We start from the raw sequence: 25,154 nt of genomic DNA on the forward strand, positions 1-25,154 counted from the left end.
CTCTCTAGCAGGACAGTACTTTACACTGTTGATTTCCAAATCCCCAGTCCTGCTTTGAGAAACAATAAAGTAAAATTTCAGAAGACAAGTAGAGGATAAAGTGTTTTCTTACCAAAATTCCCCAAGCTGTTCTCTCTTGTATCTACTCGCATCTCTAGGGACTTCACTTGCTGTAGATCATCTACCCCTGCCAAAGCTTTCTGAAAAGATAAACAGAGATATATGTGCACTCTCAAGCAATGAATCAGATAGCATAGGGGCAAAAAGGTGTAGAAAGGCTTTCAACCAGTGCTTTATCAGCATGTACTCCTGGTCAAAATGTCCAGATGCATGATGACATTAAAATAAGCTTGGTATTCAAAGATCTTTCTTCCTAGCAGCTCTGAATTATTCTAGTTTGCACACATTTTCTAAGTTGCTTACAATGTCAAAGCTGAGGGTTACATTCAAGCTGTAAATCACCAACATACCTAGATGCCAATTAACTGCTTTTAAACAGTAGGACTATGCTTTAAATCTTGCATTAACCTTAGACTAATCCTCAGTAGATAGGAAATGTTACCCTTAGTGTCACCTGTAATCAAAAAGATATTAGGTAAAACTCAACAAAATCCATCTTACAGCCTCTTAATCCAACACTATCTATAAGAAATAGGTAATTTTAGCTCAAGCTGGTCATAAGAAGTTTGTTTTTCTGAAAGTGAAGAACAGTGATTGCAAGAAATACAGATTCCTTTAAAAAGAATTAGGTAATGCAAAAGGAAGCATTCAAAATCTTTCACTATTTTTGCTAAATCTTAACAAGAAGGTCAACCACTGCATTAAACAAGGGGAGGGGAGAGAACGAATGCAGCTCCTCATCACAGAATCGATCCTCAATGCAATGTCTTTGCTGATATGTACATACACATTTTGCTTTATTTAAATATAGCTGAGCCCCTTTTCTGGGCTAATCACAAGGAATGATAAAGGGAGCCTTGAACCAAAATTCAGGCATGCCACTTTCCAGAAGAAAAGCCTGTGAGAGTCTACTTGAGAATGTGACCTACTTGGCAGAGGAAAGCATGAGCAAAGACGCAAGCAGAAGCTGCACACAGAGGAGAGAGGGAGGTTCTAGGACACTCGGTAAAAACTACAGTACGGCTGTTAAATCCTGTGACACCAGGCTGCAACTCCACAAGCAGCTGAAACAATCTCACAAATCATTAACGCCAAAAAGGAGCTCTCACTCCCTCTTTCTTCTCCCTGTATTTCCCTCCTCATCTCCTAGCTATACCCTTCTCTCCCGATGACTATTGGTTCATGGAGGGGTCTGAACTACTCCCTGAGAGATGAAAAACCAAAGCTTTTGTGTCACAGTAATTGCCTGAAATAGTTGAGCTTATGCATAGTGATACAATTGCTATCTTCTTCCTTTTCTGTACTTGGACAGTGAGGACTTGTAGCTAAAAAAGTCTGCTTCAATGAAATGGCTGACTCCAGTATCAGTTTCTCCTCCTCAGTGATGTAAACAGCAGTATGGATCAAAATGGTTATTTCTGCCTTTTACTCCTGTATTTAGGAGAAAGATAGAAAGTTGTTCAACAACCTCCATGTACAGGAGATGAATTTTCTTACCATTAAAAAGTTGCAACATATTTTAGCTTGTTTTCATCTGCAGACCAACATTAATGATGGGGAAATGATTCATTAGGAGGGAATGTGTATAGGACCACCTCTGTTTATGAGTTTTGTAAAGAAAAAATAACCACAGGAACATCCAGTTCATTTTGTAGGGCAAAATGGCAATTGCAACATTCCTATTCATCAGGCAAAATTTGTATTTCTCATAAGCAACTGTAACTCCGTTCACTCTAATGGCTCTATATTCTCTTAGAAATAAAGGGCCAAACATAGTCTTAGTGTAACTGAGATGACAATTAAAAGGGCACAATTTTCTGAAACACCTAAGCATCCCTCCTTGAAAAACTGGCTCCCTTTGTAAGGTCTCGAGCTGGGCTCTTGAAAGTAGAATTATCCAAAATCTTCATGTGCTTTTGAATTATCTTTAGATTAAAAACAATTTAAAACGCAGTATTTTAAATTGTGATTTTAAGCAGGCTGAGCCTAAGAAAGCTTCTAAACTCTGTCTTTCCACAAGAATGTAAGAGGAACAAAGATATAAGCTAAAAGCCAGAGAGTCCCCAATGGCATCTAGAAATTTACTTTCCATCTCCAAACATGGCCACCACAGGAACTGTTTTGCTCCCGCAAAGAAAGCAATCTTACCAACTACAGACAGCTTTAGCCTCCAAGTAAACAGAAGATCCCTCATTGCAAGACACATTTTGCAGTTATCCTTTCCAGCAGATGACACTGTCACATGGCATGAGCGTACATGAGAAACCAGAGGTCACTGACATCCTGGCACACACAGCCATACACTCAGATTGCTAGACTTAGACACAAATTGTCATTAAAGACAGCTTCCTCTCAAAAATAACATACCTCGCCTTTCTGTCAATCAAAATGGTCTTAATAGCTTATTTTAATAAAAGATAGACTAGGAAGGAAGTCTCAAAATAAGTAATAACCTTAGGGTCACACAGAAGGTCCTGTCATCACAAGGGGCCTTTGCCTTTCTCCATTGCTCTATGCAAGCTCCCCAGCTGTGGTCCTTCCACTCTATGTCCTAGAAAGCCTCTTTTCACAATTCTGTAGACCAAGGATACAGTTCTGTTGCTCATTCTCCTTTCTCAAAATCAAAAAATAAAGCTGCACATAATGTTATATTCTCTCCTCTTCCAGATTTCCCTACTCCCTTTACTCATAACAGGGGCTACCTGTTTACTTCTTTGCTCTCCTTTGGTCTTCCAGATCCACCATTTGTATTTCCTTTTTTTTCCCTCTAAAAGATGAGTCATTTAGTGCATTTAGTGCATCAATTTTTTTATTGATGACAATATTTTTTATTGATTGACAGGGAGAGCACTGGCTTCAGTGCTGGAAAGGGTTATTGGCTGCCACCACTAGTTCTCTGAACTACAGATAGCAGCTTGAAGCATGTGTTAACCAGATGCCAGACTCCATGTGTCCTCAGTCCCTGTGTCATGTTTTTCAAGAGCCTCCATGAAAAATCAATGATGCTCTGTCTGCTGATTCCTGGAAGATTCTTGAAGACTTGATTGGCTGTAGGATTAAAAAATTATCATGCTGTGTCAAAGAAACCAGAGAAATGCTCTCAGGTTGACTACACGAATCATTTAAATGCACTAGAAACATGAAGATTCCAGGTGTAACTGTAACCTAATTAGCAAGCAAAAGGCCAGGGAGGCAGTTCAAGAGAAGGTTACATGGTGAATAATTCGGATACTCCTATTCCCAAGACACCTTTCTTGGAATGCTGGTGCACTTGGAAGCGTGGTACGTCTCATGTGTCACAGCTGAAATTCTGGCACCAGGAACAGAGGAGATTTAGGGAAGGACATTATGGACACATTTAAAACAAAGAAGATAAAAGGGAGACACTGCTAATATGCACTTTATTATGCTGTAGTTAATATCAGAGCACAGAAAAAGTTCAGCAAAATTTAAAAGGAGGGACATTTTACTACTGTTGGGATAGTCCCCCCCCCCAAAAAAAAAAAAAAAGTCTACAGTCAAGCACGCTGACAGGGATCATCAGCTTGGACAGAGATATGTTTGGCACAACGGAGGTAAAAGTGATACTGAGGTGCTTTGCAGTTCTTCATTCCTAGGCCATATCAGGGCATGTGATAGGTTCCTACAATAGTTTAGAGAAATCCCACTGTGGCTTCAAGCAATGACTGCCTGCCCCAGCTCCAAGGCCTGTTTTGACAGCCAGGAACAGAGGGTCTTCTCCACCCATGTCCCAGCAAGCACTGTGCCATCTAAGTATTTTTTTGCCTCTTGTTTACAGCTGCTCAGCCTCAATAGAGCAGACAAAGGGTCTATTCTAGAGAGAGACTTGGATATACTCAGAGTTATTTTATACCAAAAAGATACCTTGAAAAAATTGAAGGTTGCCTGTCAGTGTCCAGAAAGGATTCAGCCCACCACCTAACTACTGCCCAATAAGGTGGGTATGTGTTAGAGAGAAGAGGAGGCTGTTTCTGTAGAATCAAATATCTGACACATGATGCTCAAGGAGAAGGCCTGGCAAATAGATTCTGTGCGGCAAGTATGAATCTCCACCCCAAGTTTGCTTATTTGCAAGGACATATTTCTATGGAAAAGTACTGCACAATTCTTTAAACATTGATAAATAACTAGTATAACAAAGATGGACACAGTTCTCTTTACATTTTTGGGTCTCTTATAAAAGAGTAGAACTATCTTCCATGAGATCATACAGAGGTGACCGGTAATTCAGCCAGTATTTTAAGAACAACTCCATGATGGCTCACAAATCACTCTCATCATGCAAAATGTCTGGCCAATATCAAACTGGAGAGCATGTACTAGTTTGGAAAACTTTTCTTCTGACTGACAAGAACAGCCAATAAGTATTCTGTAAAAAATTACAAGTGAAAAATATTTCTGTGCTTGCAGAGCTTCTCAACTGACAGAACAGTCACCTGGGGATGCTGGGAAGTCCAGTTCAAATCCCACTTGCAACTCTGTAAATTCCTTAATTGACAAATGATATTTGTTCAATTAAAGCTGGTGTATACAACTGATTTCATCTCTCTTTCCTAGATTTTTCACATACTCTAAGAAAAGTAGATATGTTGTTGAAGAGCATGTTGCATGCAGCTGTCACAGAAGCATTTCCAGCTGTGTGTTTATTTTGCTGATCCTGGTTAATTTGGCTAACTAAGGAATTCCTGAATGGTGAGCTTATTTGCTTTTAATACTACACCTGTATGCAAATACTAGATTCATGTCCATTCATGTGTTCAGTGCTTTTCACAAGGATTTTTGTCTGAAATTCCCAACTCAAGTATAAGCTCTCCTTACACAAACAAATTTGTATTGCTGCAAGTATGACAATGTATTTCTTCTAAGAGAAGAATTACTAGAATCTTAGCGAGACTTAAAACAATTCTAAGTCAAGAAATTTTCAATGAGAGGGGACAGAACTTAAATGCAGTCTCACACACAATCTTCCTTTCACATGGCTACGTGCCACAGATGTTTATAATCACATTATTCAGTTTATTTCACTATCTTATGTATATATATAAAAATATCCTCTTTCCAATTCAGATTAAGAGATTAGGTAGCTATTCTGTCTGTGATAAAGAGGGATTTTCCTGGCTGATATGAAAAGTGTACATGAGGATGATAATTGCAAAGTTTAAGAGGTGATGGATACTGAAGTAAATATATATTTTTTCTCACTCTCCAAGTCATGCAAACTGTTCTACACGGATAGGCCTCATTCTAGTCTTATCTTTAGTGAAGTTCCTTACTGACCAATGTTGGGGATTTACAATACAGGTATCTTTTCATTTTAATTGATGTTAAGAGTCTGATGCTAGAAGCTGTTAAAATTGTCTTAACTATTGCCAATTTCAAAGAGAAAGTGGGCATCTGGAACTAGATGGAAGGTTTGGAGTATCTCCCAGAAGTAGCCCATATAATTTCTGCAGGATGAAAAACAAACTCAATTTTAATTATGAATTAGCATGCAGGTTGGAAGGGGCAGTAAAGTAGATATTCTCGCATGAAATTTTGCTTTAAATTCATTTAAGTATTTAATTTCCCGTACATAGATATGCAAAATCATATACCAATATTAATTCTTATTCCCTTCTAGCAGTTCTTTGCCATACGTGCATACTAAGTATTTACAATTATTGTTTCAATGTTAAGTTACTGAACACTCAAAACACAAGACTGTAGACCTGTCATTTTATGTTAGCTAAGCAGCTGTGACTATATGCAAATAAAAATCTGTTTAATACATATGCATGCATATATGCTTGTATGTATATAAAGATTCCTGATGCGATAGTTTGAATGTACAACCTTAGATGTCTAAGTAGGATGATGAACGCTAATATAACAACTACAAATGTTCACTGCATAAAGGCAGTAACATTAGGACAAGCACATATAAAAGTCAAGGTGTGAAACTAAATCAGGCTTTATAATTTCTGTCCTATTCATTGAATTAGTGTTACTACTATCTACAGAAAACAAAATCCTGAGCAATTTGATCTAACTTTGAAACTAATTGTGCTTTGAGTTGGAGGCTGAATTATAAGACCTCCAGAACTCCCTTCCAGTCAAATTTTTGTTTCTAACGATTGTAAGATTGTAAAGGAGGAGTCAACAAATCCAAATTAAGTTATTTCATTCTGTTCACTCTACTTATACTAATTTATCAAGATTTTGCATTTGAATACTTGATCTACAGTTTTTTCTCAAATCCATTTAGCTTACAACTGAGAGGCAAACTTTCTGCCAAGGAAAAAAGGAAATGATTTAGTCAGTTCAGTAAGAATCCAATCTGTAGTTCCAGGGCCCTCCAGGATTTTCTTCTCCCCATGAGGATGACTGCATACCATATGAAATACACCCTAACCTCCTGAGCAACAAAACTAAATACCACTTCCAAACACGTGTTCCTAAGTTTAGAAAACATGATTAGTTGGAGCAAGATCAATAAATAGTGAAATAAGAAGAATGCTTCCTTTCTTCTCTAAAGATCACACACAAACCCTGCTGGCATCAAAAGTTCAGGAACGGAAGTGATTAGTTTTAATAATGCAAAAATATCTAGAAGATTATTTGACCTTGTAAAATGAGTTTATTCTGAGACGTTAGGATGCTTTTCATGAAGTCAGAAAAAAGAGCCTTCCTTTGCAGTCCAGGAAGGAGATGGGGAAAAAAGGGAAGTAAATAAATAAATAAATAAAACAGTGATTCAAGCCGAGTGGAGCTCTTAATTTCACATCCTCTATACTTAATGAGAAATCTGTGTGAAAGCCCTAACAAAATTAAGAATTACTTTGCACTGTACTCCCCACTAATAACCACTTTTCAGAACAAAGGAAAAACGGGGAAGAATTTGTTCACGCTGCTATTCTAGTAACAGCTGACAACAACACATTAGCACAAATACAAGTAGAACTAGAGAAAGCCGTTGGAAATATTTAACAGGCCAGGATGGAAAATAATGTAAATGAAAACTAAACAGTACCACAGAAAATTATATGATGATGATACCAATACAAAAAGAACAGCTAACGATACCCACCCTTGCAACAACAGCTTTCAACCTGTCGCTTGGATGAAGAGCATTCAGATGTGAAAGGATATGACATCATATCACAGCAGGAGAGATATCACCAAGCAAAAACTACAGAAGATGTGTTTAACTTGACAGGGATATGGAATCACACAGGATATCAAAGGCAGCACTATACTGAAATGAAATACTGAACAGAAGACCACAAGCACTGTAGTGAGCAACCCTAAGATGTAATTGATATGAAGATACACTACAGAGAGGGGAAAAAGAAAAAGGGGGGGGGGGAAGACAAGACAACACCAGGTAAGGGATCAACACTTTTGCAGAAGTTGTCTGTCTTACATGCTACACAATCTGAGAAGGAAAAAAGGAAAAAAAATAAAGGGGGGGGGGCAAGGAAAAAGAATAATTTCAGGCCAAATTCTCCTTTCTTTGGGGGGAAACAGCCCAACAACTAGGAATAATGAAGGAACACAAGAATTGTATCTTTTTAACAACCTTCAGTAATGGAGAAAGGAAGGAAGAAAATGTGAAGGAAATATGAAAGAACTTCTTCCCCCATCCCGACATACACAGAGATTTCACACAAGGCAACACAAAACTAATACAGAAGAGGGATAAAAAGTAAAATGTGCTGGCAGTCTATAGGGCCACAATACAAGATCCTCAATCTTTACAGATTCTGTGCAGCAGGACCTTTCAGCTCCCCAACCTTCACATGAACTAACGCAAGACAGAAAACCGCAAGGGCAAAGAATAAAGCTTAGTATGTATCTCTGCAAAAAAGCCTTCTTGAGGAATCTCTGTAAGGTGTCTAGAAATCTGCCTACACGACACTGCAGGATTAGGCCTAGATATGTCCTCATATGAACGTAAAATAAATTTAATTTTAATGAGCATGTATTTTAAAAACCCATTAGTCAATTTACTCTTTAGAGCACTACAGTAAATATGATCAATAACACCTAAAATATTCACAGCTCAAAGAAAACCAGGAAGATACTGCAAGTGTGTCGATTTAAGCAAAACAACCTTTCAAAACATTTGGTTATCAATGGCATGCGGTTGCTTAAAAAATATGCACATCAAGATTTGTTTCAAATTAAGTGTTTGAATAGTGTTTCTATTTTTACATTTGAAGAAGTAGAGGAAATAAATTTCTGGAAGCAGTTGTTTCAATTTGATCAACGTAAAGGTCAAAGAATAGATAAATTGGATATGTTATTAGAACAAACTATAAACATTGTTAATGTTTCCTTGACAATGTCATAAAATTTTGCCTCTAAACAGGAAGTATTCCAACTATGCCAACTAAAATGTTAAATTCTAGGCCCAATAAATAACTGTGTCCAGAAAATGTATAAGACAGTATGCATCCATTTAATAGAGATTCTCTGAAATGGAATTCCTTACAAATGTTAGTATATACAGTCTTAAAGTGCCAAGACTTGATTAAATTCAAGAGGGTACATAAAAATAACCAAGTGTTTTTCTTAATTAAAAAAGTCTAGATTTGCGGGAGAAGGCAACTCATGGTGTGTACAAACCTGAAATGTGACAAAATAATGAACTGTGATTTAATGGAATGAGTCTAACAGTGATTACTTATGCTTTTCTGCTTACAATTTACTCTCAACACAACAGCAACATGGATTCAGAAAGAACAGAATTTCACACCAACTAGAGTACTTTCTAAGGATTCAATTCAGAGTTTACTGAAGTCGAGGACAGCCGTTTTGGTTATTTCAGTGAGTTTTGGATCATGCCCTAGAAAAACAGAGTATTCTGAGCGCTTTCCAGTGGATTTATCCAGAGCATTCTAGACCACAAACATTAAACTGGGCAAACTATGCCAAATTTTAACAAAGAACAAGAAGTTGTCAGTGGTTTACATGAAGAAAATGAGTAAGATAGAGCCATAGGATCATAGATCAATTATTTTTCCATAAAGTTTAAAATATAAGCTTGCCAGAAACATTTTTTTTAATCTAAGTATTTTACAAAACAGGAAAGGGCTCAGCTACTGTGGGAAGAGTAGTTCTGAGAACAACTTGCTATCTAATCTATAGCACATGGTCAAAATTGTGATTGGAATAAGATTAGGAAATCATGTAAACTTGCAGTTTGAGAGCAACTGCAACACCTGCCCTTCAGTATTCCACAAGTGCAGCAGATGTATGGAGAATTACAGACATAGAGAACACCACCTCGTGCTCCAGGAACAGTTGAAACACAGCCTTGGGACCCCATAGCTCTTTCACTAATTTCTGCTCAGCTCTACGACACAGCAAGCTGCGGCTTCTCCCTGGCTGCTTCTGTTCCTAGCTCTCCCTCTGCCTAATGGAAATAAGTCATGATATTTTCTCACCTTCTAAGTATCCTAAAGGATTCCTTTAACTAGTTCCCAGTAAATGCAGCAGAATATCCAACAAAGTTTTCCTCCACTAGACATTTCAGCATGTTATGTTCTCCTTCAACAAGCTACATGTCAGAATCAGTTTCCCAGCTGAAAAGGAACCTGGCTTTCAAATGTGCTTTGAAACTTCATGCATACTGACATATACAGAAAATACTTATAACACTTCCAGAATATTTTAATTGTCTTCTTAGTAATACACAGAATTTCACTAATACAGAAAAAACAACTGTGCTTTTAAAGTAGCATTTTCAATTTCTAGTACAAGGTCCATGTCAAAAACCTTTTTCTGATGCTAAGATGTAAGCTACTTCAGACAGCATTAATAAGATCTGTTTCAAATTATAATTTTGCTACCTATACCTTCATGCTGATTCAGAGAAGCTGGCAGTAAAGACGCTAGTATTTGTGCCAGCTATGTTTTTGACATAAAACAAGGTGGAAGGAAGAGAAGCATATTTGCCAGGTTTCTGGAAGACAGAAGCTACTTCATGCAGAATTCTGTCAGATGTGCAGCAATCCACAACCATGACAACAGCCACTGGAAAGTTAAGATAATATGGCTCTTTATATGCCAGTTTGCCAAATCTACTTCATTAAAAAGTTCAGCGTCTACTCACCAGTTTCCGAGGGGTAAGGTATTCATCCATAAGTAGCTCTCCATCATCTTTAATCAATGGACTGGGATTTAGGTTACCTCGCCAACTCAAATCGGTCACCCGGACTGTAGCTGAGGCCGGACGAGAAATTCTGCTAGAATTCCACTTCAGGTTCATCTCGATATGCTTTGAACAAAAGGACAACAAGTAGTTTGATTTTTCTCCATATTTATTATCTTCCCTTTAGCAAAATTTAGTTTTACTCCTCTTGCAAGTTAGCAGGTTCTTACAGAGATGTAGGTTTCTCTAATTGGAAAGAACCCAAAGCAATGCATCAAGTAACACGTAGTGTTTCCTTTCTCCACTCTCTAGAGCTATCCTAGTCCCATCTCATTCAGCTTAAACACTAAGATTTTAATGGAAGTATTTTTTTTCAGTTACATAAAAAGCCAGACATAACCTATGGTTCTGTACAAAGAAGTTTCTCAGGAACAATAATCTCAGGACACTATTCCTCTCCAGTTTTCCAGCAAATCTCTGCTACACTTCTGGCTGCAAATGTCAGCACCAAGATATGTTACTATTTTTCGTCTGTTTTTTTGAGCTTTGTCCGTAGGCAACACAGATGGCAGTACATGCTTCCTGCCCTGAATTAAATGTATGTATGCTGTTACTGACTGTCCTCTGGGTCCATGAAAACTCCATCAGAACATGGCTAATGATGTCTAGTTCTAAAAAAAAAAAAGTCTTGGAAAAAATGAAGTTCAAATGCAATATAAAAACTGTACACCCGAGGTGAAGAATGAAATCTAGAGTTTGAAGGTGAAGCAGTTCACAAAAGTGTCCACTTTCCAATGCCCAAATCTACTCCTTTTACAGAAATATTAACAATTAACTTTTAAGTATGAGAATAAGCATATGTGTACCAGTCAGAGTAAAATGCAACCAGCTGTACCTCAATGCTACAAGCATTACTATGATTTATACAACTATTTACTACTATTTGGCAGCAAGTATCACAGCTGGAAATATTACTGTATCAACAAAAGGCTAGACTACAGAAATGCTTTCTCACTCAGCTGAAGGAACACCTGCAGTTTTCCTAGTTTTCCTTTGTGAGGTAATACCTATTCTTAGTGCTGGAAAAGTAATTAAATAACGTAGATAATCATAGCTGGCTGTTAAAGATTCATTGGTGGGTGAGAATTGAGAATTACCACCTTCCTTTCCTCTCGTAATAATAAACAGTTGAACTCGTGAATAATTTCTCATAAAAAGAACAGAAGAAATTCTCACTGCTCAGCTAGTGAGCAATGTTCAAGATGACGCACTGGTTAGCAGCCAAGAGAGAGATTTAAACCAAAGGGACCTCTTGCTCCCCTGAAAAAAGTCTTTGTTGCTGCACTGGCAAGGGAAATCCAAAAATGGCTGCTCTTATTTAAAGAAGGACAACAAAAAATTAACAATCCACCCAACCTCTCCATTCAGTATCTTCCAGCATTAGTAAGAAAGGAACTAAACCTCACACCCAGAAGTGTGCTTTCTGTGAGTTGGCCCCTGGTAAATGTATGAAATAAAAAACTGTTTTCTCTGGGTCCCAGAAGAGAAACTACCACCTCAAATATGCTGTCTGAACCGTAACAAAGCTCAATACTCAAAAATACACTAAAGAACAAATTCTTCGAAGATAGATTACTGCTCTCAATCCTTCTAATGCCTTACATAATGAACACCATAAAGTGAATTGAGCAGTGATGTTTCCAGCTTCTAAAACCTCACTGCTTCCATAGAGCTATAAGGACAACTTTTACTTCTTAACAGACAGTAGTGTAAAAGTGATTTTGAAAGTATTGACCACTTAGTTTTTGAAAGAAAAAATAAAATCCATAAATTTATATTAGATATTTCTTTTTCCAAAGAATACCAGAATTCCACAGATTTCTAATCCAAATTACTTAGATTAGAATAGCTGTCATATAAATGCTGGAATACTTTGACAATTATACAAGACTGTTATGGTGGATCATGTATAAGACAAAGTTCTGTTGGTTCCTTCTAATTCAAGCAAGCATCATTATTATCCTGTATATTTTTGGAGTCAAGTAGATCGATAGTCAGAAATTAATTATATCATGTGAGAGCATAAAAGAGATTACAGCAAGTCTGTATAATTACAGCTGTAAAGAGTTAATTCACTTGCATTAAACAACTCCTTGTTCTTCCTTCAGTCCATTGCTATTATATTTCAGAATGTCCACCCATTTTTGAAGTATGTGTTGATACAGCACTTACTTAAGGTTTGACAAGCAGATCAATATGTGGCTTAATATCTGAAGTAACACTTCCAATTCTATACTTCCTGCTATTGATCTGCTGCTTGTAATTATTGTAACATTAGATTAGTGAGTAGAACGATATTTTCCATTACAAATTGTCTGGGATGAAATTGAGTTACTGTCAGTAAGCAAAACAAACCTTTTTAATATGCTTTCATAATTCCAAAACTTTCTCTAGAGAAGAAAAGATTTTCTCCTGAAAATGGAGTGGAATAACATTACCAAAATGAGGAATACAAAAAAGGTAAGAGTGCAGGAATCCTGGGGGTGAGGAGATAGCAATCTTAAAAATCCACAGACCTCTAAAATTCATGCTTACATAGTCAACAAAGCTATTATTTTACACGGTGTTGTCTACCCCTTACCCAAAAGGGAAGGAAATAATAAAGCAAAACAAAAAAAATTGGTAATTCATAGAATTTATGTGGGAAGGCAACAATACCCAGAGCCAGTACTACACACCTGCCTAAAGGTTTACAGTAATTCCACATATTTCCAATGCTTCTCTGCTGTTCCTTGTGCTCTTAGCCCCAAATTTGTGCCATTTCCAATGCCTGGTAGGCTTTTCCTAACTTCATCATGACCCTCAAAACATTATTACAAGAATGAATAAGGATGAAGAAATGAAAGCACTTAACACAAACCACTGAAAGAAACCAACAAGAACGCAACATGATACAAGTGAGTAGAAGGGAGAAGCAAAAAAAGACAGAGAACGGTCAAAAAAAATTTTTTTTGTTCTGAATGTGAACTTTGTCAGAAGAATGAACGAATAAAACAAATCAATGAGTTAGTCTTTGCAGCATTTGCATCATAGGTCTTATTTAGCAGAATCTAATGCATGTGGCTAACTATAAGGAAATAATCAGTCAGTGCAGGAGAAATCAATAGCCAGAGCAGGGTAATAGAAGATCTTGAATTGTATGAACAGCTAATCTGCCAGCTTTCCCCACTGCTGCCACACTCTGCCCCCAAAGTGAACATGCTAATAATAGTGTATTCAATTTACAGGTGTTTGTGAAGCTTCATTAACAAACATATGACATTTCCAACATATATACTGAAGTACTAATAAAGATTATTAAAATGATCTTTGGAACAACATGTTATTAGAAACTCCTGCAGAACACTCTAATTTACTAGAAAGAACCTGTCAGAGCAGAGTTATTTAATGTTCTTAGGGTCCTACAAACTGGTAGAACTCCAAGATTTGAATGTCCTCCTACAGAGATTTATCTAACAGTCAATGATAGGATAGTGTGTTCTTCATTAAATATATATTAATATGTATTTCAAATACAGCAATTGCCAAATATCTTTGACTCTATATTAATTATAGCTTTTATTAAAGTCTGGAGAGAGCCTCTGAATTGTGACTAGGCATAGCAATTTCTACAGCCTTCAAAATATTACCTAAAGAGCTTGTCCAAACAATGAGGCTGTTGTTATTTAAGCTCCTCTCCCCCCTCCAACCCCAATAGTAATCAATTCAGATTTACTCTAGGAAAATCTGTATATCTACATATTAAAAGTGTTCTGGCAGATCAAAAGATGAAATGCAGCTGAAGTCTCCACAGTAGAGGGAATACTCAGTATACAGGAAAATTCACCATTTGAAAGTCCCCAGCAATAGCGTCACAAGATTTCTGCTGCCTCTAACATCCCTACCCACATCATACTGATGTCATCATACAAGCCAGCAAGCCCTTCTGGAATACCAAGTTACCCATAAATGGAAAACAAATAAATCTTTGCTTAATCCTTAGGGCCTCTAAAATTATTTCACAGTGTGTAGGCTTTTAGGTTGAAGAACGCAAACCAGGGAGAGTTGGTTTCCACCTCTTACATCTCCAGCATGTCAAGGATGAAATACTTTCCTGGGCTTCCATGTTTTCTCTCTTTCTGCTATTTAGGTTTTTCTTTCCTAGTGTCAATTAAGTGAGGATAATGTCCCATTTTCTCTATTCCCTTAAGCACACTTCTGAACTAGCATCTTCTTTTGCTCTGTGTCTACCCACACCTTCAAAAAATACAGAACTGCACAAGAGGAGTGTAATTTCAGGTATACCCTCATCTTTATGCTACCAGCCCCCCAAAAAACACATTTCAGAATTGTTGTGTTATCCCTTCATTATAGAAGGCTTCAATTTCTCCTGCACTGCATTGCATAATTTTTGTTTAATCCAGAACCACAAATTCAGGTAGTGCCCATACTGTTACACTGCCACAGCATGAAAACAAAGAATTCTGTGTTTACTAACGATTTGACAAAGGCTTGGTTTATAAGTCCTAAGGGAACTGTGAGTGCCTTTTTAAGTGTAATTTTGTGTAAGTGCACTACAGATAACCTCTTCTGGAAAATAACTGTTTGGGCAGCTGGAATTTGCTATGATGTCATCAGGAAACTACTGTTATAATAATCCACTCCTAATGGCAAAAACAGTTCCTGCTACATCTATGCAACATAACACATCCTGCACTATACCACTTATTTTAGCAGGTGCAATTTTTTAAAGGATGAAAAATTAAGCACTTGACTAGGTATTAACGGGACTGTTTCTTTTTCTTATATGAGAAGATGTTATTGTTTTAATCTCTGTTATTTTTAAACAAAGGAATATAAAGATTACTTCAGCAGTGCTACTTTAATATCAAGGGATCATGTGAAACACTATAAAGAGCATTCATAAATATCCCGCTTGTATGTCCCATTAAAAAAAAAAATGTTTTTAAGAGAATATGCAAACATAGTCCAAATCTCCTCCCACCGACTTCAATGACACTGAATGGCTCAAATGCCTAAAATGATGGTTTTGTTTAACTGTTCAGCTAATTCAAAACCTTTGTTCAAGCAACCAAACTCATACATGAAGCAGATGAACTGATTTGCCTTATTGTTTACTTTCCTTAATTATGATTTTACAAACTGTAAATGTGTCTCATGCTCCTTTGGTATTACACGTAATTCTGCTCTAAAAGTCTTGGGGATCTACGTCCCACTCAAAACTCAGCAAAAGGTCTTAGAAGCTTCATGATTTCCTATTACTGAGCTGAGTTCACTGGTGCATTCATCTAAAGCAACAGTGATCCTGCAGAAGAAATCCCATGTTATAAACCCTCATTAGATTTGAGCCAACACTCTTCAGGTGAAAGGTATTTCATATTCTTAGAAAACAGAGTAGTAATAAATAAAAAGGCAATGCATTTAAATGTCACCAATTCTTGTATATCTATCTACAAATTGTATGTATAAAAAAAGCAAGACACACAATACTTTCCCTTAAAAGTGGTGGAAAATTTTTCATCACAAGTGCTAGTAATTCCTCTAAATTAAATCATTTTGGAACTAGCTTATCACATGTTATCCTGACAGCAGGATAAAAAGCAACATGCTCTGTATGATATTTTCTATTATGTGTCAAAGACAGAATAAAACAAAGTCCAACCCATTTTTTCTTTTCTTCTTTAGCGTCCTATGGTGGAAGGCGTTCAGTAGCTGTTTCTATCTGGCTACATACATTCATTGATGTCCTCTGTGGTGCTAGTCTACAAATAGTGGCTACAAACTATGAAAGAACATGGATTATCTAAATCTTTAGTTGAAACTGCAAGATGCTACAGAGAGAGATTTCTTCTTACATAGGTGAACTTCCTCCTGGAAGAAAATATCCCAAGAGGCCTTTTTGTTTTCTGTCCTCAACCTTCCCACAGTCAGGCAGGAAGAACAAAAGCTGGGAGCAGTATGTGGGAGTAATAGGTGAACAACAGGGTTTTCAGAGAAGAAGAGCTCCAAGGTATCTAGGATCTTACTGCAGGAAGCTCTCTTACGATCTTTGTATCAGTGGAGGAGATTAGAATAAGCCCCCAACCATTTTAACTTCAGCCAGGCAGCCATACACCAGAAAGCTGCATTTGCTTCTTCACGTCCACAACTCTTCATCCAATAGTGTCCAGATGTTGAATATGCAAGAAACAAGGCCACTATATTTAAACTCCTCTGGTCCTCAGGAAGGTATCCTGTCATAGATAATTAATGTCAAGGTACAGAGGAACTGAGATCTCACTATCTGTGCTTGTCACACACATAGATTCTAACTTAAATGTAAGAGTTATCACTGGAACAGAAGATAATTAAAGTTTTAAGCAATCCTTAACACAGTTTCAGCTTAGTTAAAATAAAAGTATGTAACTATAACAGTATTCTTCTCAACTATTCCCAAAGTACAGGTATTATTTCCATACAAAACATCAGTTTATGGAAGTCTTTTGTCAGAAAATGTTTAATATCCTTCTTCTGGTGCCTCATCACCAATATTCTATTTATTTCTGAAGACAGAATCCATAGGTATGTGGTATCTGAATTAAGATTTGATCTCATTTTCAATACACCATATGTTATCTTAATATCCATTAGTTATGCTGTAATCTTCAAAGGACAATAACCCAAACAATCATTTTTCTAAAATGTCAGGTCCATTTACCTTTCTAGTATTCAAAAGCCCCAGTAATCTCATGCTCCTCATACACATTCAATCATTATTTAAATTGCAGAAACTAAGTATGTTCCTGAAGACATGAGGATATGAAGATATAAACAAAATAATGTTTGTAGGCAGTTAGTATCTTTCTTAGATCGATGAATCTAGTTAGGAAAACAGGACATATTTTTTGGCACACAAACCCTTCTTCACATCACAGACATCTATTCATGCGCTAAACACTTTCCAAATACACAGAAGAAGGAGCTCAACACCATAGTTTTAGCCCCAATCCTGAAAAGATGTATTCATGTGAATAACTTTGTAGAAAGTGATGGTTACCCAACTATAGAAGTTCATCATATGATTAACCCAAGATCAAAGCATCTGCCAGTATTTAAAATGTTAACAAAAGCATTCTTATAAGGTGCCCAAAACATATATCCCTTCTTCACAACACTCCCACCAGGAAGCAGTTTGAAGATCTCTCTGATCCTAATCATCCACCAAGTTTCATCAGTGTTTGGTTAACATAAAATCCCATAGTTCAAGACTTCCACTGAAGCTACAGCTGCCAAAGTTGTTGTTCCTTTAGCCGATTTGACTAAAAAAATACCTTAGAAATACAAATCCAAGCACACTGTTTCCGAACCATGTGCTGAATTTGAGCTGAAGCAAGGCAGCTATGCAGCCCTGAAGGCTCAGAACAGCACAGCACATTCTCCAACCATTCTGTGTTCACATCTGAGCACATGAAAAGAAAAATTACTTCCAGGGCGCTCTCCACTTATGAATTATATTTAATATCTGGGAAAATAAACAATATTGCCTCAGCACATAGCCTGTGATATATATTAAAAAAGTAGGGAGCCAGCATGATGAAACTGTATTTTGGGGGGGGGGGGGTTGTGAGAGAAAAAAAAAAGAAAAAAAATCAGAGTAGAGCAAGTGGCTTAGGTCTAATTTATAATCCAAGTAATAATTTCACTGAGTTAGTGCCAGTGGATGAGGCTTTTCAACATATTCTTTTACTAAAGTTACTTTCTTAGTAAATAAAGCTTTTGTAACGGATTAAACTTATTTGTCAGCTGATCTGTATAGATTCTACTATATTCCACCGAATGTCACACTGCTTAGAAAGTTTTACATGGGCTTTCATCAGTTACAGAAGATTAAAGAATGAATTACTATGTCCCACAGACTCCAAATTTCACCCACTTTTAAAAATATAAACAACGTTGAGTCAAGTGTTGCAAAGACAAGGAGCAATATAAAAAAAAATCTCTCTCATTGCAAACTTAGTTTTTGCTTTAGTGTAGCTTTTACAGCTACTGTTATGTTGCAGTTATGAGTCCTTTGAAATTCAAACTTCTGCACAGGATGAAAACACATCATATATGGCATTTCTGAGTTTCAAAGTGCTCTGTTATCCCCAAACAATTTTCAGTCCCTTTTATTGAGTAATTAAGTTGACTGAATCAAAAGATTTGGTGGTCTGCAAAGCCATCTGAAGGGTCATTTTCAGTGCTGGGATGTTTCCTATTTCCAATGCATTGCTTGCATGGGATATATTCTATAAAAGAAACCAATTCTATTTGAACTCATAGGAATATACTAAAGAATGGAAGATGTCACAAGAGTTTATTTAGTAGCAAACTCCCCTAAGATTTTATCAAAGGCAGACAATTTACCATTGTAAAAATCAATTTAGGTTCCTTATTAGGTTACATTATAACCATCCTGCTGGCTCAGAGCAGAGGTCCAGCTTATACTGGTCGGAAACAGATGCTTTAAAAAATAGCATCAGAAACAGAGGTGGTCTAAAGCAATCCTTCTCATGACACACCATCTTCATTTCTGGCAATGAGCTGTTTCATAATTTCCTGAGCCAGAAGCTGTATTGTGTTTAACAGCCACAGATGGAGGCATCCTCTGTAACTCTACCTAACTGTTTTTGACCTTGTTTATGATTTTGTTCTCCACAACAAACTGTAATAGTGACTTCCACAATTTAAATAAATATGGTGCAAAAAACCATGCTATTCTATTTAAAATTTGATCCCTGCAAAAATTCATGCAGTTCTATTAGTTCTTGTATTACGAGAAATGACAAATAATGCTTCCCTATTTACACCCCACATACTATTCATTAATTTATACTTTTCTTTCGCATTGTCTCCTTTGTCATCACTTCTTCTACCTGAAGAATCATTTTCTTTTGACTGTGTTCCATTTTTCAGGTTTGTTGCATTTCCTGGAAACAGTTTTAGCTCTAACATTTACTTTCTGAGTTTATCAGAACTGCACATAGGATTCAAGATATGGGCACAGAGACAGCGCATGAATTAATGCTGTTTCAATTTCTTTTCTTAAAGTTCTAACACTGTTTGCCTTTTTTAGCAGCTGCAAGATATTTTCAGAGAACTACCACAGTAGCTTAATGCTCTTTCCCAAGTAGCAATAAATTATTTAAAAATCCTTCATTCTATATGCTCTTCCTCAAGTTCATTGCTTTGAACTTATAGATGAATTCTCAATTAAAATAAAACAAAAACACATCCAAACACTACTTCTGCTAGCAATGTACAAAAAGAGAAATCAAAGGAGTGTTAGCACTCAACTCTTAAAAAAAGAAACAAAAAAAAAGGGGGATAAACAGTCGGGGCTATGTTATACTTCAAATACTTCTTCATGATGTGAGATACTATAACCAAAAGAATAAGTGCTTTTGAAATCTTTTCTTAAAAAAACAGATAGTGTTTCTACGAACTGGCCTGCATTCACAAGCTTTTCCATTTAATACAGATTCATCAGCTTTTATTACATCTGCCTTGGCAAATCTAGTCTTCTGATTTGTATTATAGCAAATGCTGGTGGCCCTACCGATACAAAATAGGTTTTGCTCGTGATCATTTTTCAAGACAAGATACATACCTGCAGAAGGAATAAAAATACTAACCATTTTACTAGCAAGTTAAAATAACAGAGATGCAACAGAATTCATATTTGTGAGAGGCTCATGAATTTTCTAACCAAAAAAAAAAGTCTAATCCCTCCCAAACAAACATTAAGCCACTCCTATTAAAATGTAGTAAACCCAAATTTAATGACATTTTACATAATGATACTATTTTGCAGCCTTAACAAGTTTACACTCCTTCAAGCTCAGATATTAAGACTGTTTCTTTAACCACATCCCCAAAGTAGTTTCAGTTTAAAAAAAAAAGAAAAAAAAGAAAAAAAAAAAGTTACTCCACTCCAGTCTGCTGCTAAACTCTCATCTGGTCTCGTATTAAATTCAAATCCTGCTTTCACACAGAGTCTGTGGAAAAACAGGCTGTTGACATCATAGACCAGTGGTTAATTTTTTCTTTTAATTTTCACTACCGACACATGAAAACATGTCATCAAAGACACAAAGGAGATTTTGTTACAGATAAAGGCCTGATGGTCTCTCCTGCTGTGCAAGCAGCATATGATTACATTAATATACTGTCCACAGTTGCAGGAATCTACACGTAAGTCTAATGAGATATAAAATCTACAAAAATGTGAAATTCCAGACACTAATTGTTCTTACTCTGTACCTAGATAATAAGAGTGCATACTTCCTGAAGCTTCATCTCTCTACATCTCAGCATTAAAGCTGAAAGAGAGAATGTGAAGGGCAGAAAAAACTGTTAATGACAGCAATCTTGAATTCAGACATGTCTGAACACTGCACTTTTAATCTAAATCCTTTTAAGCAAATTCTTCAAATTGGACAGAACAGAGAGATGAAATGAAATGAGTCAGAAAATATTTTTAAAATAAAAAGCTCAGAAGCATTTTCAGTCTTCTGCACACTTTATTTTACCTTTTCTTCCAAAGGCACTCTTATTCTCTTTCACTTTCCATCTTTCCTCCTATAAAGATTTTCATTTACCAATCATACTGCCATTCATCTCCATTAATCTTGAATGACGCATATGCTAATAGTGCAATTTCTTGTATGATTACTCCACATCCTGCTAAAACAACAGTAAGCACACGATCTTCAAAAAAATCCCACAGACTCTGCACATTGCATAATAAATGGTGAAAAAAAGTACTTCATCAGTTTTAACAAGTCCACACTCCATAGGTCATATAAGTTTAATAGAACATTAAGGAATATAACCTAGAAGAGTGTAATGAAAGAATAACTGGAAACAGTTTCTCAAAGAAGTCACGAGAAGGTGAAGGATCTAGTATAGATGAATCTACACACATGCAAAAAGAGTTAACTGTCGAACAGCTTTTTACTGAAAGAGGAGTCCTTCTGAAGCTGTAAGATTAAGTCAATCCACAGTATAGAAACGTTTTGTATCATGCTAGCATGGGATAAAAGCCTAAAGCCAAAATTTAACACATTTTCACTGCACCATTCATCAGAAAGTATTGTCTGGTAAAAGCAATCAGAATAGAAAATGTGACAGGTGATCGGGAACTTTTATATAATTAAATAATGACTTTTTTAGGCAAATCCTATACAAAATAAGTGCAGAGCCTGGATAGCATACGCACTATAGACAAGCTGAAGGGAAAATGTTTAAGCTGTTCAATTAAGCTTTTTTACTGTCCTAAGAACTAGGGACATCACATATATAGTGCTATACTCTTGCTTACAGTGGGTTCACCCCAAAACCACTCTCCATACCACACAGCGCTTATAATTAGGACCTACCTGTGACATGATAAGCCCTTTCTGCAAGAAGCTGAACAAAGCTTAAAACCGACAGGGAGCCTCTGCATTTTCACAGGAGCAGGTCTGCTAGACCAGCACTTGCAAATTTCTTCCCCCATTTCTAAAAGGCTGAAAACGGCAAAGAACTTCCCTCTCTCAGCTTAAAATCCTCAGGGAGAAATTTATAGTTTGGAAGCAGCCTGGACTATTCACTCATCAAAATGAATTCAAATTCTCTACCAATGCACAGAATTTGAACGCACAGTTAAACACAACAGATTTTGTCAACTCCAAAATAAACGGGGCTGCCACCTGCTCTTCACCTCTCACACGGTCTCCGAGCCTCACAGCACCTTGGACCCACGCACCGCAGATTTGGTCATAGCGAAGCCTTCTTTCGAGGGCCCTGGCGGCAGTCGGGCCTTCGAGCCGCACAGCTGTTTAGCAACAAAGCAGACGCTGCCCCTTCGGCCAGCTCTGGGACTCTCCCCCGACCCCTCACAAACGCGGAGCTCGGAGCCGCGGCGGCGCCCACCCCCCGCGCACGCGCCTAACGGCCCTAACGGCCGCCAACGGCCCGGCGCGAGGCGCCCTCGCGCCGCGCGCTCCCGTCCCCCCTCCCCCCCGCCGCCTCGCGGCCGGCTCGTACCTGCGGCCGCAGCGAGGCGGCCTCGCGTCGCCGCGGCAACCGTCGCCGCGAGCAGCCGCAGCCCCGCCCCGCCGTCGGGCGGCCCGCGCTCCTCTTGGCTGCCGGGAATTTTCTGCCAAGGACCTGCGGCTTTTTCCTAGAGCACAATTAGTTGCAAATCATTTAGGCTTAAGATGATTGCACAGAATTAATTTTCATAAAAAAGGGGAAAAATCAAATTAAAAGAAGGCTGAAGTTCCAGAGCAAAAAGGTCAAAAAATTAGATGTAGCGGAATAAAGCTTTTTGTAATTTGGATCCATCCAGCAGTCGAATTACGATGCAATCAGACGCTTCAGCGTCGGCATGATGCCCCCTGAATACACAGCCCAGTGCTTTTCTTGCCCACTCACCATCTCCTGGTTCGGTGCTACAGCACCATCGCATTTCAATTACACTACTCAGTACAAATACAGAATATTTGTAAATTCCTGCGGGGGATTTTGGGGGGATGTTCCTAAGTGTACCACTGGAGCGTTTCAGTAACTTCCAAAAGCAAATCTTTGTGTAGCACTTTTATTCGGCAAGCTGATATGTTTCTGCCCAATTAAGAGCTGGGGAACCCAAGACACAGCAGCGTCCGATCAAATGCGCCCACAGGGTACAGAGACCGGGTAGTGCGAGGGATTAACCTCGTGCAATTTTGTGAACTGCCATGCATCTGCAGAGCTGTCTTAATGGTCCACGTCAATAACCCCACTGCTTTTTGAGCCAAACGTGTTTACCTGGCATTAACATCATTTATTTCAAAAACAAGGGATTAAGCGCGTACAGCCAGTTTTCGCAGCTCCGCAGAGAGGTGGTCATTCGCTAATTCAATCATCCAGACTCAACTGTCCGTAGTTTTCAATTTTCCTTGGATTCAAAGGCATGGATTACCTGATCTTTTAGAAACATCACAATATGTGTATCCAGAACACGGTTCTTACCAGTCTCTCTTTCCAAACATTAGATGCAGGATTTATAAACCCGGCACCTCGTGACAAGTTTTCTTGAAGTGACTAGTCTGGCAGCACTTAAAACCTCGGCGGTCTCTCTCACACACACACGCAGGCAAAGTACATTCTCAGCTGTCTTATAAGCACTGTGGTCCCATATAGTAAATACTTTCTATTATCCCCCTGGATCATACACTTGATATTCCTAAATACTCTTGTTAAGTTATCTTTGAGCTACAGGAGGGAAAGGAGACACTTAGAGCGATTTTTGGGGGGTGCTGCTCTGTTGGACTATTGCCCTTCAGTGATTTCTTTGATGAAATGGATGCTAGGTTGGAATAAAAAGAAGCCCTCGCTTTCGATTTTTCAGGGGCTTTAATTTCTGGATGGTATCAAGTGCTTTCTTGGGAAGAGCCCTTAGCAGTGCTTCCCTCTGGGGGAGGAAGGTTTTGGAGGGAAGAGGCAGAGGCCAGCCTGCCTCTGGGCATTTGAACAGCCAGCCTGTGTGCACACGTATACCCTGTATACCCTCGCACCCGGCACGTACCACACCTTTGCAAGGACACTGGAGCACAACAGCCGCTGGTGGCTCATCAGTGCTTCCTTTACGACAGCATTAAACTCACTCTAGAGTCCGCAAAACAATATCTTAGACCATAGGTCAGAAATGTGTTGCCTCCCCTCTTGCAGGGTCTGACGGTCTATTAGGTCTATTAACGTCAGAAAAGATCACCAGGGGCCTGATCTTCCAAGGTGACAAGCGCACTCAGCTCCACCTGGTGTCATTGCAGGCCAGCTGCCCACCTTCACAGGAAGGAAGGCAGTGGGCCTTGACATGCTCCAGGAAGGTAGCATGATTCAGTGGAAACAACACTGAATTAGGCATCTGTCCCTTGCATTTTATTCCCAACTCTGCCACTTAGCTTTAGGGTAAATAGCATAAGTCACCTTGACTCAGTTCACCCCATCTTTTTTTGGAACATGATAATCATTTCCTAATGGTTATCCGTAGAGTAAGAATAAGTATATAGTGTATGCACTCATCTGCATGGTACTTCATTTCTTTCCCTTCTGCTGGAAATAATCTTGTTATGGCCAACCCCATCTGAACTATTTGAAACCAATCAAAGAAGAAATGCATCTTTCCATCACTGAGCAAGAGAAAATCTGGCACAATTTCAGAGTAAATACAGGAGCTTTATGTCTGAACAGTTCAGAGTTACGGTAATTGTTCTGGCACCATTCCCAGAGCTGAGCTAAGGTCAGGGAGAAACCTGTAAATTAATAACTACAGAAATGATGTGATCTCTCTCCAGGAATCATGTTATACATATATGAAGCCTTACAGGACGGTAAAAACATGTTTCAGTTTTGTCCAGAAATATTTAAAATTTTTAAATATCAGTATCAGCAACTAGCGTACCACAGACTTATGCGGAGATGTTGGTCCCAATTCTGATCTCACCATCACAGGAACTTCATAAACAAAAACAGGTTAGTCTGGATTAATTATATTGGCACTACCCAAATGAACAGGAATCAGGTGTAATTACCTTCTCTGAAAACCAAGCCAAGATGGACGGGCTTTTCCTCTGGGGTTTTGTCTTCCAAAAAGCAGATATAACTGTCCTCATGATTGTATCCAATCACCATGTATCCACGCAACACCCAGTCACTAATGAATATTATTGATTAAGAGCTAATTGCTGATGACACTTGTATTATTAACATTTAGGAATTCCATTACACTACAGATTAGAAACACAGGACCAGAAGAGATTTTGGTCAGGGGAAC

The 25,154-nt window shown here is 38.0% G+C and overlaps 1 protein-coding gene across 1 annotated transcript in view; it reads right to left on the minus strand.

The window, feature by feature from the left end:
- Positions 1-23,244, minus strand: part of LRRC56 (leucine rich repeat containing 56) — a 64,244-nt gene extending 41,000 nt beyond the window's left edge. Inside the window, exons 1-5 of the mRNA XM_062576357.1 lie at positions 23,194-23,244; positions 22,385-22,520; positions 22,048-22,172; positions 10,238-10,402; positions 113-200 (exon numbers count right to left, since the gene is read on the minus strand). Coding sequence (XP_062432341.1) covers positions 113-200; positions 10,238-10,402; positions 22,048-22,172; positions 22,385-22,520; positions 23,194-23,244 — 565 coding nt within the window. The remainder of the gene's footprint in view (positions 1-112; positions 201-10,237; positions 10,403-22,047; positions 22,173-22,384; positions 22,521-23,193) is intronic.
- Positions 23,245-25,154: the final 1,910 nt, after the last annotated feature.

The sequence above is a fragment of the Rhea pennata genome, chromosome 5, assembly GCF_028389875.1.
Source record: "Rhea pennata isolate bPtePen1 chromosome 5, bPtePen1.pri, whole genome shotgun sequence".
NCBI lineage: Eukaryota > Metazoa > Chordata > Aves > Rheiformes > Rheidae > Rhea > Rhea pennata.